This window comes from Macaca thibetana, chromosome 18, assembly GCF_024542745.1.
Source record: "Macaca thibetana thibetana isolate TM-01 chromosome 18, ASM2454274v1, whole genome shotgun sequence".
NCBI lineage: Eukaryota > Metazoa > Chordata > Mammalia > Primates > Cercopithecidae > Macaca > Macaca thibetana.
Window position 1 is genome coordinate 56,412,194 of NC_065595.1, and position 13,048 is coordinate 56,425,241.

A 13,048-nucleotide genomic window follows, 5' to 3' on the forward strand; every position below is an offset into this window, starting at 1 on the left:
CGCAGGCAGCTATCCCGGGATGCCTTAGAGTAACTCCTCTGCGTGTGATCAGTGGTATTCAGATGGCAAGAACGTCATGCAGTGATAAACTGATGGATGAGATGCTAGGCATCGTGTGGAGGGGAGGGAACTGAGCAGCATGAGATGGGGAAAGAAAGAGATTTGGCCCTCCAAGGCTCTCAACTGTACGCACGATGAATTTTTTCGTCCTCGGTAGCTGTGGGAGGTAGAGGTGTCATAGAGGAAACATCCAGTGCCATCTCCATCCTGCAGGAGGCACGGCTCTATCCAGGGGACAGCCAACTGCCTCCAGCCCCCGGCTGTCAGCGGAGAGAGCTCTGGGGACCCACCAGGGTTTGGGTCATACACGCGGGGGAGCACCCTGCCCAGAAGCTGCTGTCTAGGCAACAGAGCAGACACACCTAGCCTAATACCTGAGGGGAATTTTCTCTCTATAACCCAAGTCTTTAGTAGTTACACTTCGGTCCTGTTACAGTGGTAGACTTTACATTTATACAGTATTTCCAATTTCAGTTGATCTCAAACGTGGCCTTGCTCTCAGGTTTCTCTAGTGCTCGAGTGAAAACGCAGCCTTCTCTCCTCCTTCTCAGTTTGTCAGCCCATGAGCAACTGCAATTAGGAGTTTCTGCAGTTTCATCATTGGTTGCTCTTAATTTGCATGGTGATATTTAAACTTTGCCTTTAGCTGGAATTGCTTGGCATAAATGTTTAACTTTTCCAGCTGCCTGAAGCTCTCAATGATAGAAGTTTCTAGGCAATGTTTCTTCCTGAAGCTTGATCTTCATCATGTGAATTGTTTTTCTTATTATTGGAATATACAGACATACTAGTTGTATACAATATCTAGAGAATGCAACACCACACTTCGTTGGATTGGAAGTGAAAATGATGTATCAGTGAATTTTCAAGAGGTCTCAGAGGGAAGGAAATAAAATATAGTTGGTGTCAGTGAGCTTTTCACTGCCTTTCTAGGGAACTGTAGGTTTTAGCAATTGAAATAATTGTAAGAGTATTTAAAAATAATTACAGATGACGGAGGCAATACAATTGCAAGTAAGTTGCTGTATTTTAAAATAGCATGTTACACTCTTCCCAGGTCCAGGTTGTTTTTATGGCAGTCCGGGTTCTGCCTCTCATTCCCTCTCTGTTATTTGACCCAGCCATGTGGCTTTCCATTTTCTTGAGTGCATTCATTCTGAGTTACTAAAAGAAATGGAAAGCTGTTTAAATTATTATAGATTACAACATTTTATTAAAAGAGCCTTTTAGAATTTTAGCAGCTTTTCAAATGATTAAAAAATAAATCTACTTGTTGAATTGATGATAAACCCACATCCTTTGTGCCTTGGTCTCCAGAGTTCACACCACCCTCTTTGTCACTGGCTTCCAACCCCTGGAAAGCCCGGGTGACTGGTGTTGAACAGCCGGTGGCCGTGAACACCTGCCTGCCCCATCCTGCTGTGCTGTGTTTTCCCGTGGAGCTGGATGTGGAGAGATGGCAGTGCACGCAGCATTGCTTTAGAGTTGAAAGATTACATCCCTAGGCCAGTATTCCTGAGAAAACAAAGCAAAATCCCTTTGAGGGAAGCACTCCTGTCTTATAAATACTAAAATGTCTTCCCCGGTCCGTCTGTTCCTTCCTCAATGAGTGTATGATAGTCCTTAGAGTGTTTTTCAGGAAAAACAAATTCAAAATCAGACTTACAGGTAAAGCTCTTCCTTTCTTTAACGAATAAACTTTTAAAATTTCTTTATGATCAATCCCACCCTGCTGTTGTGTACAATAAAGGGAAATGGAGAAAACAGGAAGAGAGCTGAGCCAGAAATGGCATAGTCTGTGTCACCTACTGGCTGTCACTGGTTGCCACTGCAGTGAACCCCTGCCATCCTGGTGTTTGGATCCCTCCTGGCCCAGGCTTCAGAAAGGGCAGCACCCTGTCCCTCACTCCCTCACCTGTTAAGCTCAGGTCCCTATGCCATGCTGCTGTCTGTGTAGCTTCTCTGCAGCTCAGCTGCCCCTGGGTCAGGGCAGAGTATCCCAGCCATTGAGGCATACCTGCTTTCCTGCAACCTTGGAGGACTTGGAGATCTTGTCTGCATTATTAATAACAGTGATGATAGCTAGCATTTATTGCTCACTTAACAGATGCCTGGCACTATTCTAAGTGCTTTATATTAATGAATTCATCTCATCTTTACAATCCTGGTGAGGTATGTAATGAAATTGTCCCCACTATGGGGAGAGGTTAGGGACTTGCAGGCTGCCAGGCAAGCAGTAGGTAGTACAACTAGGATTTGAACGCAGGAAGTTTGATCTCAGAGCTCATTTTTTTCCCCTTGGTTTTACAATTAAGGCAAAACATACATAACATAAAAGGCACCACCTTCACCATTTTTAAGTATATAGTTCAGTGGCACCAGTACCCTCGCATTGCTGTGCTACCATCACCACTGTCCGTCCACAGAACTCTCTTCAGCTTGCAAAACTGAAACTGTCCCCTCGAAACACCAACTTCCCCACTCCGCCTCCCCACCGCCCAGTAACCACCATTCTACTGTCTGTTCAGAGCCCTTTCTTATTTATTTGTTTATCTTTAGCAGCCTTACCCAAGAAGTAGGAGCCTGTTCTTTTAATTTCCTGTCTCTGGAACTTAGGAGTGGACTAATCTGAAGTTTCCATTGTATTACTTCTACACCGATTTTTCCTTGTCCATTTCATGACTAGCATCAGTGCAAGTGTGTGTATTATAAGGTGGACCAGCTGCTGCGTATGAGGCTGTTAGCTTCCCTGGCTTTTCCTTTTGCCTGTCTGAAATTGGTTTTTTGTTTCTGTTTCTTTGTTTTGTTTTGTTTTTTGAGATGGAGTCTTGTTCTGTTGCCCAGGCTGGAATGCAGTGGCACAGTCTCGGCTCACTGCAACCTCTGCCTCCCGGGTTCAAGCAGTCCTCCTGCCTCAGCCTCCCTCGTAGCTGGGATTACAGGCACATACCACCATGCCCAGCTAATTTTTGTATTTTTAGTAGAGATGGGGTTTCACCATGTTGGCCAGGCTGCTTCGAACTCCTGACCTCATGATCTACCTACCTCGTCTTCCCAAAGTGCTGGGATTACAGGCCTGAGCCACCGCGCCTGGCCTATTGTTAGGTTTTAAAGTAACATCTCGTTTTACCCTTGATTAGAAGAGCAATGCATGTTCATTTTAGGAAATCTGGAAAATACAGAAAAGCATAAGGAAGGTTATTAGGATTCCCTATGCCCCCAACTCCTAGAGATACCCACTGTTAACTTTTTGATGTTACTGTCTTCTAGCATTTGTTTCTATGTCTATAAAAACATATTCAACGAGATTAGAATATTTTTGAACATGTTGCTTTATAACCTGTTTTTTTTCTCTCAGATTTTAAGGTGAATATTTATTTAGAATGAGGAAAAATCACAAGTTTTGAAGTGTAAATATCACTATTACCACAGTAATGTTGTTTGTGTCTAGTACCACAAACAATATAAATCCAAAAGCATTACAGACTTCTCTAATTGCCTTAGCATTCTTCTGTACTTTTTTTGTTACTCTTTTTTGTCTTTACATTCTCTTTTATCACATGTGACTGTGACTATGATGTTTTCTGTAGCAGAACTAGAAAGATAATTTGACCTTTCCTAAAGTATGATTCATCAAAATTCATTTTCTTAAAATTTCATTTCATTTTTTAAGACAGGGTCTTGCTCTGTCACCCAGCCTGGAATGCAGCGGCATGAACATGATTCACTGTAGCCTTGATTTCCTGAGCTCAGGCAAGCCTTCTACCTCGGCCTCCTGAGTAGCTGGGACTACAGATGCACGCCCCCACGCTTGGCTAGTTTTCTGATTTTTTTTGTAGGGGTGGGATCTCACTTTGCTGCCCAGGCTGGTCTCGAATTCCTGGGTTCATGATCTTTGTGCCTTGGTCCCCAAACTGGTGAGACTGCATGTGTGAGCCACCATGCTTGGCCTCATTTTATTTTTTAAAAGACTTTTTATTTTATAAAGTAGTTTTCAGTTTACAGCAAAATTGAGAGGAAGGTGCGGAGAGTTCCCACACGCTCCCCGGCCCCACACATGCATAGCCTCCCCGTAGTCAGCATCCCTCACCAGGGCGGCCCATTTGTTAGAACTGGTGAACCTGGCCAGGTGCGGTGGCTCATGCCTGTAATCCCAGCACTTTGGGAGGCTGAGGTGGGCGGATCACAAGGTCAGGAGTTCGAGACCAGCCTGGCCAACATGGTGAAACCCCGTCTCTACTAAAGATACAAAAAATTAGCTGGGCATGGTGGCACGTGCCTGTAGTCCCAGCTCTTTGGGAGGCTGAGGCAGGAGAATTGCTTGAACCCAGGAGGTGGAGGTTGCAGTGAGCCGACAATGCACCATTACACTCCAGCCTGGGCGACAGGGCGAGACTCCGTCTCAACAACAACAACAAAAAGAATCGGTGAACCTGCGATACTTCATCACCCCAGGTTCGCAGTTTATACTAGGGCTCACTCTTGGTGTTCCGTGCTCATGTAATGACGTGTATCCAACATTGTAGTACCATACAGAGTGTTCTCACTGCCTTAAAAACCCCCTTTGCTCTGCCTGTTCATCCCTCCCCCTTACTCTGGGCAACCACTGACCCTTTTACTGTCTCCATGGTTTTGTCTTAACCAGAATGTCATACAATTGGAATCATACTGGCTTTTTTTCCCTTAGCAATAGGCATCTGTGTTTGCTCCATGTCTTTCCATGACTTGATAGCTCATTTCTTTTAAGCGCTGAATAATATTTCAAACGTTACCAATTTTTTACTCAGCATTTAGCTGTGTTAACCACATGCATTATTAAGTAAGACCTTTGTCTTCAAAGAGCTCTCCATTGAAGGAGGCGGGAAGTTCTGTGTGTGACAAATGCCTGAAAAGGGAAAGCTCACGGGGCAGTGAGAATGCAGGCTGCATCGGGGGCGGGGCACACCTGCAGTGTTCCCCTTTCTCTGTGAGGTGATGGGGAGGCATAGATGGGGTATAAGATAGTGTCCCTTTCCCAAGGAATTGTATTACTATACACGTAGCAAGATAAGCTGGTTATCACCCATACCATAACAGTAGGTAATAGAATCTAATCTCTGATCAAATGCTCAGTTGTGAGCAGTACATTTTGGTACTCTAGCAATTGGAAGGAGGAGGAAATCAGTGAGTGCTACAATACTTGAAGAGGAAAGACTTGAACTGGGCCTTGAAATCTGGGTAGGACATAGAGGAATAAAGGGAAGAGAGAGCAGGGCATTCCAGGTTAAGTGGTGGTTGTAATGAGGCTTTTGCTGCAGTACCTGGCACATAGTAGGTGCTCAGTTAAATATGTGTTTAATGAAAGCATAAACATGCCAGAAGGAACAAAGTGGGAGTAATACACCTCTTTTAGCATCAGAGATGTTGACTGTCATGCACCATTGGTGGGAGTATAAATTGGTTAAGCTGTTTTGGAAAGCATTCAGCTTGGTAGTGTCTGTAAAAAAATAAATAAATTAAATAAATTAAAATGAGCATGCTTTTGACCCAGAAAGTCCCCTTTAGAGAAATCTACTTAAAATCCCTATTTGCCTATATTCTTAAAGATATATGATTAAATAGTTCACAGTGTGTCCATATATGGATGTTGTTTTAAATTTAACAAACACATCTAGCATTATTAATGTGCCCAGAACTATGCTTTATGATAGATACTATTATATTAGCGCTTAGTACTTATTGATGAGGAAACCGGCACAGGGTTTAACTTGGTCAAAGCCACACGGCTAGTAAATGGTGAACCCAGCAGTGGAACTCAATGTGGTTCGGTGGTCTTAGCATTACACTATCCTGTGATTAGAAAGAACTTGACTCGATGTATGTACCTTACATGTGTATAACACCCCGCTAAAAGATCCCCAAAACACAGTGAAAGTGTAATGAGTCAATACATAGAGCTGACATCATGCATTAAAACAAACAAATTTTGGCTGGGCACAGTGGCTTACGCCTGTAATCCCAGCGCTTTGGGAGGCTGAGGTGGGTGATCACCTGAGGTCAGGAGTTGGAGACCAGCCTGGCCAACATGGTGAAACTCCGTCTTTACTAAAAATACAAAAAAATTAGCCAGGCATGGTCCTGCACGCCTGTAGTTCCAGCTGCTCGGGAGGCTGAGGCATGACAATCGTTTGAACCTGGGAGGTGGAGGTTGTAGTGAGCCAAGATCGCGCCTTTGCACTCCAGCCTGGGCGACAAGAGCAAAACTCTGCCTCCAAAAAAAAAAAAAAAAGAAAAGAAATTCTCTGTGTGTGAATATAAATCAGGAGTATGTATGCATATGTGTGTGAATACATAGGTCTGTATCCCAAAGTGTTGCTGCTGTTTTGTGTCCGGGGAGAGGAGTGGGAATGGAAAGTAAAGAGACATTTTCGTGTTTTTATTTCAATATTATATTTTATACTAAGATAGTTATGTATTTCCTAATTAGTTTTTTTAATAGAGAAAAACAATAATGATAGTTTTTATTGAAAAATAGAAGGCCAGGTGCTATGGCTCACACCTGTAATTGCAGCCCTTTGGGAGGTTGAAGTGGGAGGATTGGATCCCTTGAGGTCAGGAGTTCGAGACCAGCCTGACCTGGTGAAACCCTGTCTCTACTAAAAAAGTACAAAAATTATCTGGATCTGGTGGTGCACATCTGTAATCCCAGCTACTCCAGAGGCTGAGGCAGGAGAATTGTGTAAACCTGGGAGGCAGAGGTTACGGTGAGCCAAGATTGTGCCACTGCACTCTAGCCTGAGTGACGGAGTAAGACTCCATCTCAAAAAACAAAAAAAGAAAGAAAGAAAAAGAAAAAGAGAAGAAAGAGAGCCTGGGGCATTTCAGTAAAGACAAGCCTTGGCAGTCCCAGTTTTTTTTACTTGTCCCCAGTAGTGAATCTCTGGGTTTAATGAGCTCTTAGAGTATATGTAGTTGAGCCTTCCTTTCTCTATATACATTCCTGTTTTCCCTCATCTCCCCAGTGATGCAGCAATAAAATTACCATTTCTTTTAATTAGGCTGAGCTGTTACATGTCTGTGTGTTTTCTGCAGTATTTTATGATAATGAATGAGCTTATTTTCTTTTTTTTTGAGACGGAGTCTCACTCTGCCGCCCAGGCTGGAGTGCAGTGGCCAGATCTCAGTTCACTGCAAGCTCCGCCTCCCGGGTTTACGCCATTCTCCTGCCTCAGCCTCCCAAGTAGCTGGGACTACAGAACTTATTTTCTTTGAATGCGCTCCAGTTTCAGTTCTGTGAAGGTTGCATTATTTTTAATTGAAAATCTCAGTGGGAACATGGATATTTAGGTGGAACAGTCAGAGGTAAGTCAGGTGGCATTCAGCCTGACTGTACCTCAGCACTGTTCACCTGCCCACACGACCAGCCCGCAGCCCTCATGAAAGACCTGATTCCCAAGGGAATGGTTGATAGCAGTTTGGGAAGATCGTCAGAATATTCCAGTAAATACCAAGATAGGTGTATTACTTAATGAATTTTGTAAAGGCCTCACCAGAATATTGCTTGCTGGTGGCACATGGTAAACAGAATTGAACAGTTGCAGTTGAGGTCGGAAGCTTCCTAACTGTTAAATGATTTTTGAGAGTTGATTGTGATGGCAGCATTCTGGCAGACAGAATTTAAAATCTATTCTGTAAAATATGCCGTAGCCTGCTAGTACCCTAGCCCGTAATTTATACTAGATTGGTGTGCTCAGATAAGCTTGGTGTTGTTGCATCATTTCATTTCATTGTCATTTCAAAAGCTGTGAAATTTGTTTTGGAAAATTACTCACAAAAATGGTATGAGTGGTTAATCCTTAGCCCATTGTTACAACATAAATGTAAACATATTGAAATTTTCACACATATATTTGAACAGACAGTGATTCATGACTTGAACAGCCCCAGACCTGAAGCTGTTCCACACTCCACTGAGAAGGCAGGAAGGGGAGTTTTAGAAGGTGTTCTTTGAGGGAGCCAAAAAGTATATTCATATTGGCGAAAGTCTAACATCCCTAGATAGAGGTTAGTTTGGCGGTTCTGATTGGTGAGGCTTAAGTCGACAAGGGAGGGAGTTTCAACGGTTTGCTTATGAAGGAACTCAGGGCATTGGAGCCATCTCCAGGAATTAATGGCCCTGCAGTTAATTATTTTACCACCACTACGAAGAGTTTTGTTTGTCTCCATTGCCATTGTCTCCCATTTCCTAATTCTGATGCAAGACAGACTAAGAGTCATCGCTCATGCTCCCCAGCAGACAGTGAGCTCCCTGGAGCCACGGAGAATGTTTGGGCAGTCTTTGTATATCCTCCTTCAAGACCTAGAAGGATATACTCCACGGTATTAGGTGCTCTGGGAAGATTTTGTGAAATTGAACCAATATTGAAGAAATTTCACGGGTTGCTAGTTTCTGTTCTGTCCTTTCCAGGAGGATGTTATGTAAAGATAACAATAGTTTTGTTTGTTATGTATATGGGACGTAACACTTTCGATTTTCTGGTTCAATAGGAACTATCCAAGATCACGATGCCAGTTATATTTAATGAGCCTCTGAGCTTCCTACAGCGCCTAACTGAATACATGGAGCATACTTACCTCATCCACAAGGCCAGTTCACTGTCTGATCCTGTGGAAAGGATGCAGGTAGGAGCCAAGGGAGGAAAAGGTCTAACTCTGAGAGACCTCGTTACCAACCCAGCCCCGAACACACACACACACACATTCACACAATTAATGTTAAATTCCATGTGAGGTTGGGCAATTTTATCAAAGCTCAGTCCGCACGTCTGGAGTGTCCTCTGGTCAGGGCGACACCATCGTGCAAAGACCGATGAGTATTGCAGGAGAAGCGGGAGGTGGCCTGTAAGCAAACCTGGATATTAGGGGGCTTTTGCTAAATATTTAGTTGAGAAAGTAGCATTGTGTTAGGGGAAGAATTCAACCTTTCTTCTTTCAGACTTTCTCAGGGTATTTCCAAGAAGAAGTTAACACACACACACACACACACATATAAAGTAGAAAAATATGTTTGTGCTTACTTGGGTATATAAATATATATACATTGCTATATGTTAAAAGACAGGAAGGAATTGCACTTTTTAATTTTTTAGATGGAAGATTTTATATGTTGTACATGGGTGGACTAGTTAGAGGCAGAGTATAGTGGACACATTGTTCTCCTTCAGCAAAACAATAGCATTCTAAACTGAGTCTTTCTGTCCTTGCATTTATATAAATCAGCATTTTCCAACCTCAGTGGACTTAACACCAATTAAGTTGTGGAGTTTTATATCTCATTCCCCAATCCTGGAGTGTGATACTTTTTAAAAATTTTAAATGAATTAAAGGTAACTTTGGACTTGAGGGTTTTTTGAAAGTCCTTAAGAGAATCAGTAGCACTGTTAGAGTGTGATGAAAACCATGGTTGGGAATAACCAGTCATTATAGGAAGTGACTGAAAGTTATTTTCATTCTGAATATCCAGGTTTCCGTGTCCCATTGCTAGAGCCATATTAAAACTCCAAAGTACTTAAACTCCTCAAAATAATTCTGTAAATTACTGTCTTCGGCAAAATTTCAGTTCCTAAAAGAATGTGGTGCGAGCTCGGCTGTTTTTGACTTGTTCTCATGCTCTGTCCCACAGTGTGTAGCTGCGTTTGCTGTATCTGCCGTTGCTTCTCAGTGGGAGCGGACTGGAAAGCCTTTCAACCCACTGCTGGGAGAGACTTATGAATTAGTGCGGTGAGGCTTTTCACTTGCATGCTCTATGTAGCCTTGCAGATGAAGAGGAGAAATACATACGTATTGGTCATCACCAATAACAGTTACATAGGACTGGAGCAAGTTAACGATTTTGATGTCTGTTTCTAGGATAGCTATTGTTTTAGAGACTGTCAAAAATATTGAAACATACATAAAAGCTACCATTAAAAAAATAACTGCAAGGATTTTTGTATTCCTGATCACATGGGATTAATCACCCTCCTTTTCTCCTTATGTAGATCATAAGACATGATCGAGTTTTTAAAAATAATCATTTAAGATATATTAGCTGGGTATGGGGACACAGGCCTATAGCCCCAGCTACTTGAGAGGCTGAGGCAGCAGGATCTCTTGAGCCCAGGAGCTCTGGGCTGTAGTGCTCTGTGCTGGTCAGGTGTCCGCACTAAGTTTGGCACGAATATGGTGACCTCCCAGGAGAGGAAGGTCAGAAATGGAGCAGCTCAAAACCCCCGTGCTGGTCAGTGGTGGGGTTGCACCTGTTATTAGCCACCGCACTCCAGCCTGGGCAACAGTGAGGCCCTCTTATAAAAATATCTCTTTATTAAAAAATATAAATAAAAGATATTAGCATAAGTATCTATTGTTTGCATAAAGCCAATGACTGCATCTGTAAGTGCAGTTCTGTTTGCTTGAGCTAGCCTGTGTGTTGTTTATACATGATTAAGGGACTTTATTTGGCTTTAGTTTTTCTATGTGTTCCTCTTCTTCTCTGCACAAGTTTTGATCTCATTTATTCCCTAGATGTTTGAAAGTGGACACAAAGTCATTCAAATTTGTCGGGGTGTTCTTTATTTTAGTTTGTTCAAGTAGCTAGCGTTACAACATTGGATTTGGTGGTGTGGGTTGCATTTGTATAATTTCTCATAGATTAAGTTGTTTCATTGCAAGGAGAATAAAGAATTGTTGGTTGGGCATAGTGGCTCACGCCTGTAATCCCAGCACTTTGGGAGGCCGAGGCGGGCAGATCACGAGGTCAGGAGTTCGAGACCAGCCTGACCAACATGATGAAACCCCATCTCTACTAAAAATACAAAAATTAGCCAGGTGTAGTGGTGCCTGTATTCCCAGTTACTCAGGAGGCTGAGGCAGGAGAATTGCTTGAACCCGGAAGGCAGGGGTTGCAGTGAGCCGAGATCATGCCACTGCACTCCAGCCTGAGCGACAGAGCGAGATTCTGTCTCAACAGCAACAAAAAAAGAATTGTTTAATTTGAAAGGGCAATTATGTACATGTTTAATGATAGAGTTAATTATAATGTTGCTTTTTTTTTTTTTTTTTTTTTTTAAATCTTAAGAGATGACCTTGGATTTAGACTCATCTCCGAACAGGTCAGCCATCACCCACCAATCAGTGCATTTCATGCTGAAGGATTAAACAATGACTTCATCTTTCATGGCTCAATCTATCCCAAACTGAAATTCTGGGGGAAGAGTGTAGAAGCAGAACCCAAAGGAACCATCACCTTGGAGCTCCTTGAGTGAGTTCTAATCAAGCCATTAAACTCTTTTCATGCATACCTACCTGTAAGTGTAGACATGCACACTCAGCTGACCTTATTGTTCAAAAGCTGGAGAAAAAGAAACAGCTTTCATATAATGCAAACTGTCTACCTCTGTGTAAAAGAATTTGAGAAACATGGCAGTAGCCATTGCTAATTAATCTGGATATGTGTAAGTAGTTTAACCTGATGTTTGACTCTGGTGTTTGGATCTATTTTAAGATCGATGGAGTTAATTGCTTCATGACATTTCTTATGAAACATGCTTTTTTATATCCTTGTGCCAATGTTTTGTTTACAGATCTATCAAAATGAATTCACTTTGAGAAATAATGAAATGACAATTGTGTGGCACATGTTAGGCATTAGATAAATTGGGAGTGCTCTTCTTTTGCAAGATTAGCTTTAAATCCACAATTAATTCCAGTTAGGATAGAATAAGCATACGATCCCCTATCTCTTTAACACTGATTACAACTAGAAACCCCAGACAGAAGACAAAGCAACAACCTGAGGACTCTGAAAAGTAGATAGTAGCAGGCAGACCGGGGAGAGAAATCAAAACCTGAAGACCAGTATGGCAGTGAGTTTACTGGTTTTATATATTTCTCCCATTTCTGGCTTAGAATCAGAGCAGCAACTTGCAGAACTGGGAACTGGAGGCAGACCGAAAATGTTCTAAGAGTAACTCTCTCTTTCTAATTAAAGGACATAGAAAGATACCCTTGCAGGAAGTAGAGAATAGGGGAAATCCTGTTTCAATTTTGTCTCACAGCCTTGCCCCAAAGCAAGCCCTAGGGTCTGTAGCTCCTGCTGCGATGGTGGCTGTGGCAATCACACACGTACCTCAAACTCAGAGTCCTTCTCTTTGGCCAGAGGGACTGAGTAAAGGAACCCCTGGGGTCCAAAGAGCGTGAGAGAATCCCTGTTACTTGTTCTTCTTTCTTTTCTTTTACCCCTTTACCCCAGAGGAAGACCTAGTTGTGGGAGATACAAGACAGAGCAGAGAGGCTCAAACCCCAGCTTGCCAGCCCAAGGGGAGAGAAAGCGCCCCCTGGTGTCTAAGAGTGTTAGGGAAACCACAAAGAGAAGGGAGCTCAAGAAAGGGGGTCCCCTAAAGCTGTGTTATGAGTTCCTCAGCTCCTCCCTACACATGCACTGAAATGACCCAGAAGGCTCCACAAGGGCCTCAGGATCTGAAATACTGTGTGGCCTGAGATCCAGGTCCCTGGATGGCTATTGAGGGGTAGATCTGAGCAGCATTACAGAGGCTTTGAAAATTAAAGTGACACTGGAATCAAAGCCCACAGGAGGAGAGTCAGGACTTCTGACCTGAAACTCTGTTAATTGCCTACTAAAACAAAATTTTTATCAGTATTCTCCAGAAGAGGTTAAGAGGACAGAGTCTGATAATATTTAGGTGTCCAGAATACAATCCAAAATCATTCAGCATAGCAAGAAACAGGAAAATCTCAACAAACTAAAATAGAAAAGGCAGTCAACAGACTCCAGTCCAAAGTTGACCCAGATACTGTCATTCGTATCCGAGATGTAAAGTAGCTCCACCAGAGAAAGGTGGACGCTCTCAAATGAGTAGAAAGACATTTTAGCAAAAAAAAAAAAAAAAAAAAAGAAGAAGTATTTTTGGAAATTTTAGTACTAAAACTATAGTGATAGAATAGTAATAAT

The 13,048-nt window shown here is 42.5% G+C and overlaps 1 protein-coding gene across 7 annotated transcripts in view; it reads left to right on the forward strand.

Annotated features, from left to right (window-relative positions):
- Positions 1-13,048, forward strand: part of OSBPL1A (oxysterol binding protein like 1A) — a 225,327-nt gene that overhangs the window by 197,415 nt on the left and 14,864 nt on the right. For 6 of the 7 annotated variants that reach the window (XM_050767790.1, XM_050767793.1, XM_050767794.1 and 3 more), the window contains 3 exons: positions 8,587-8,721; positions 9,722-9,819; positions 11,156-11,338. In XM_050767790.1, coding sequence (XP_050623747.1) covers positions 8,587-8,721; positions 9,722-9,819; positions 11,156-11,338 — 416 coding nt within the window. The remainder of the gene's footprint in view (positions 1-8,586; positions 8,722-9,721; positions 9,820-11,155; positions 11,339-13,048) is intronic. The other variant, XM_050767792.1, reaches the window with a different exon arrangement.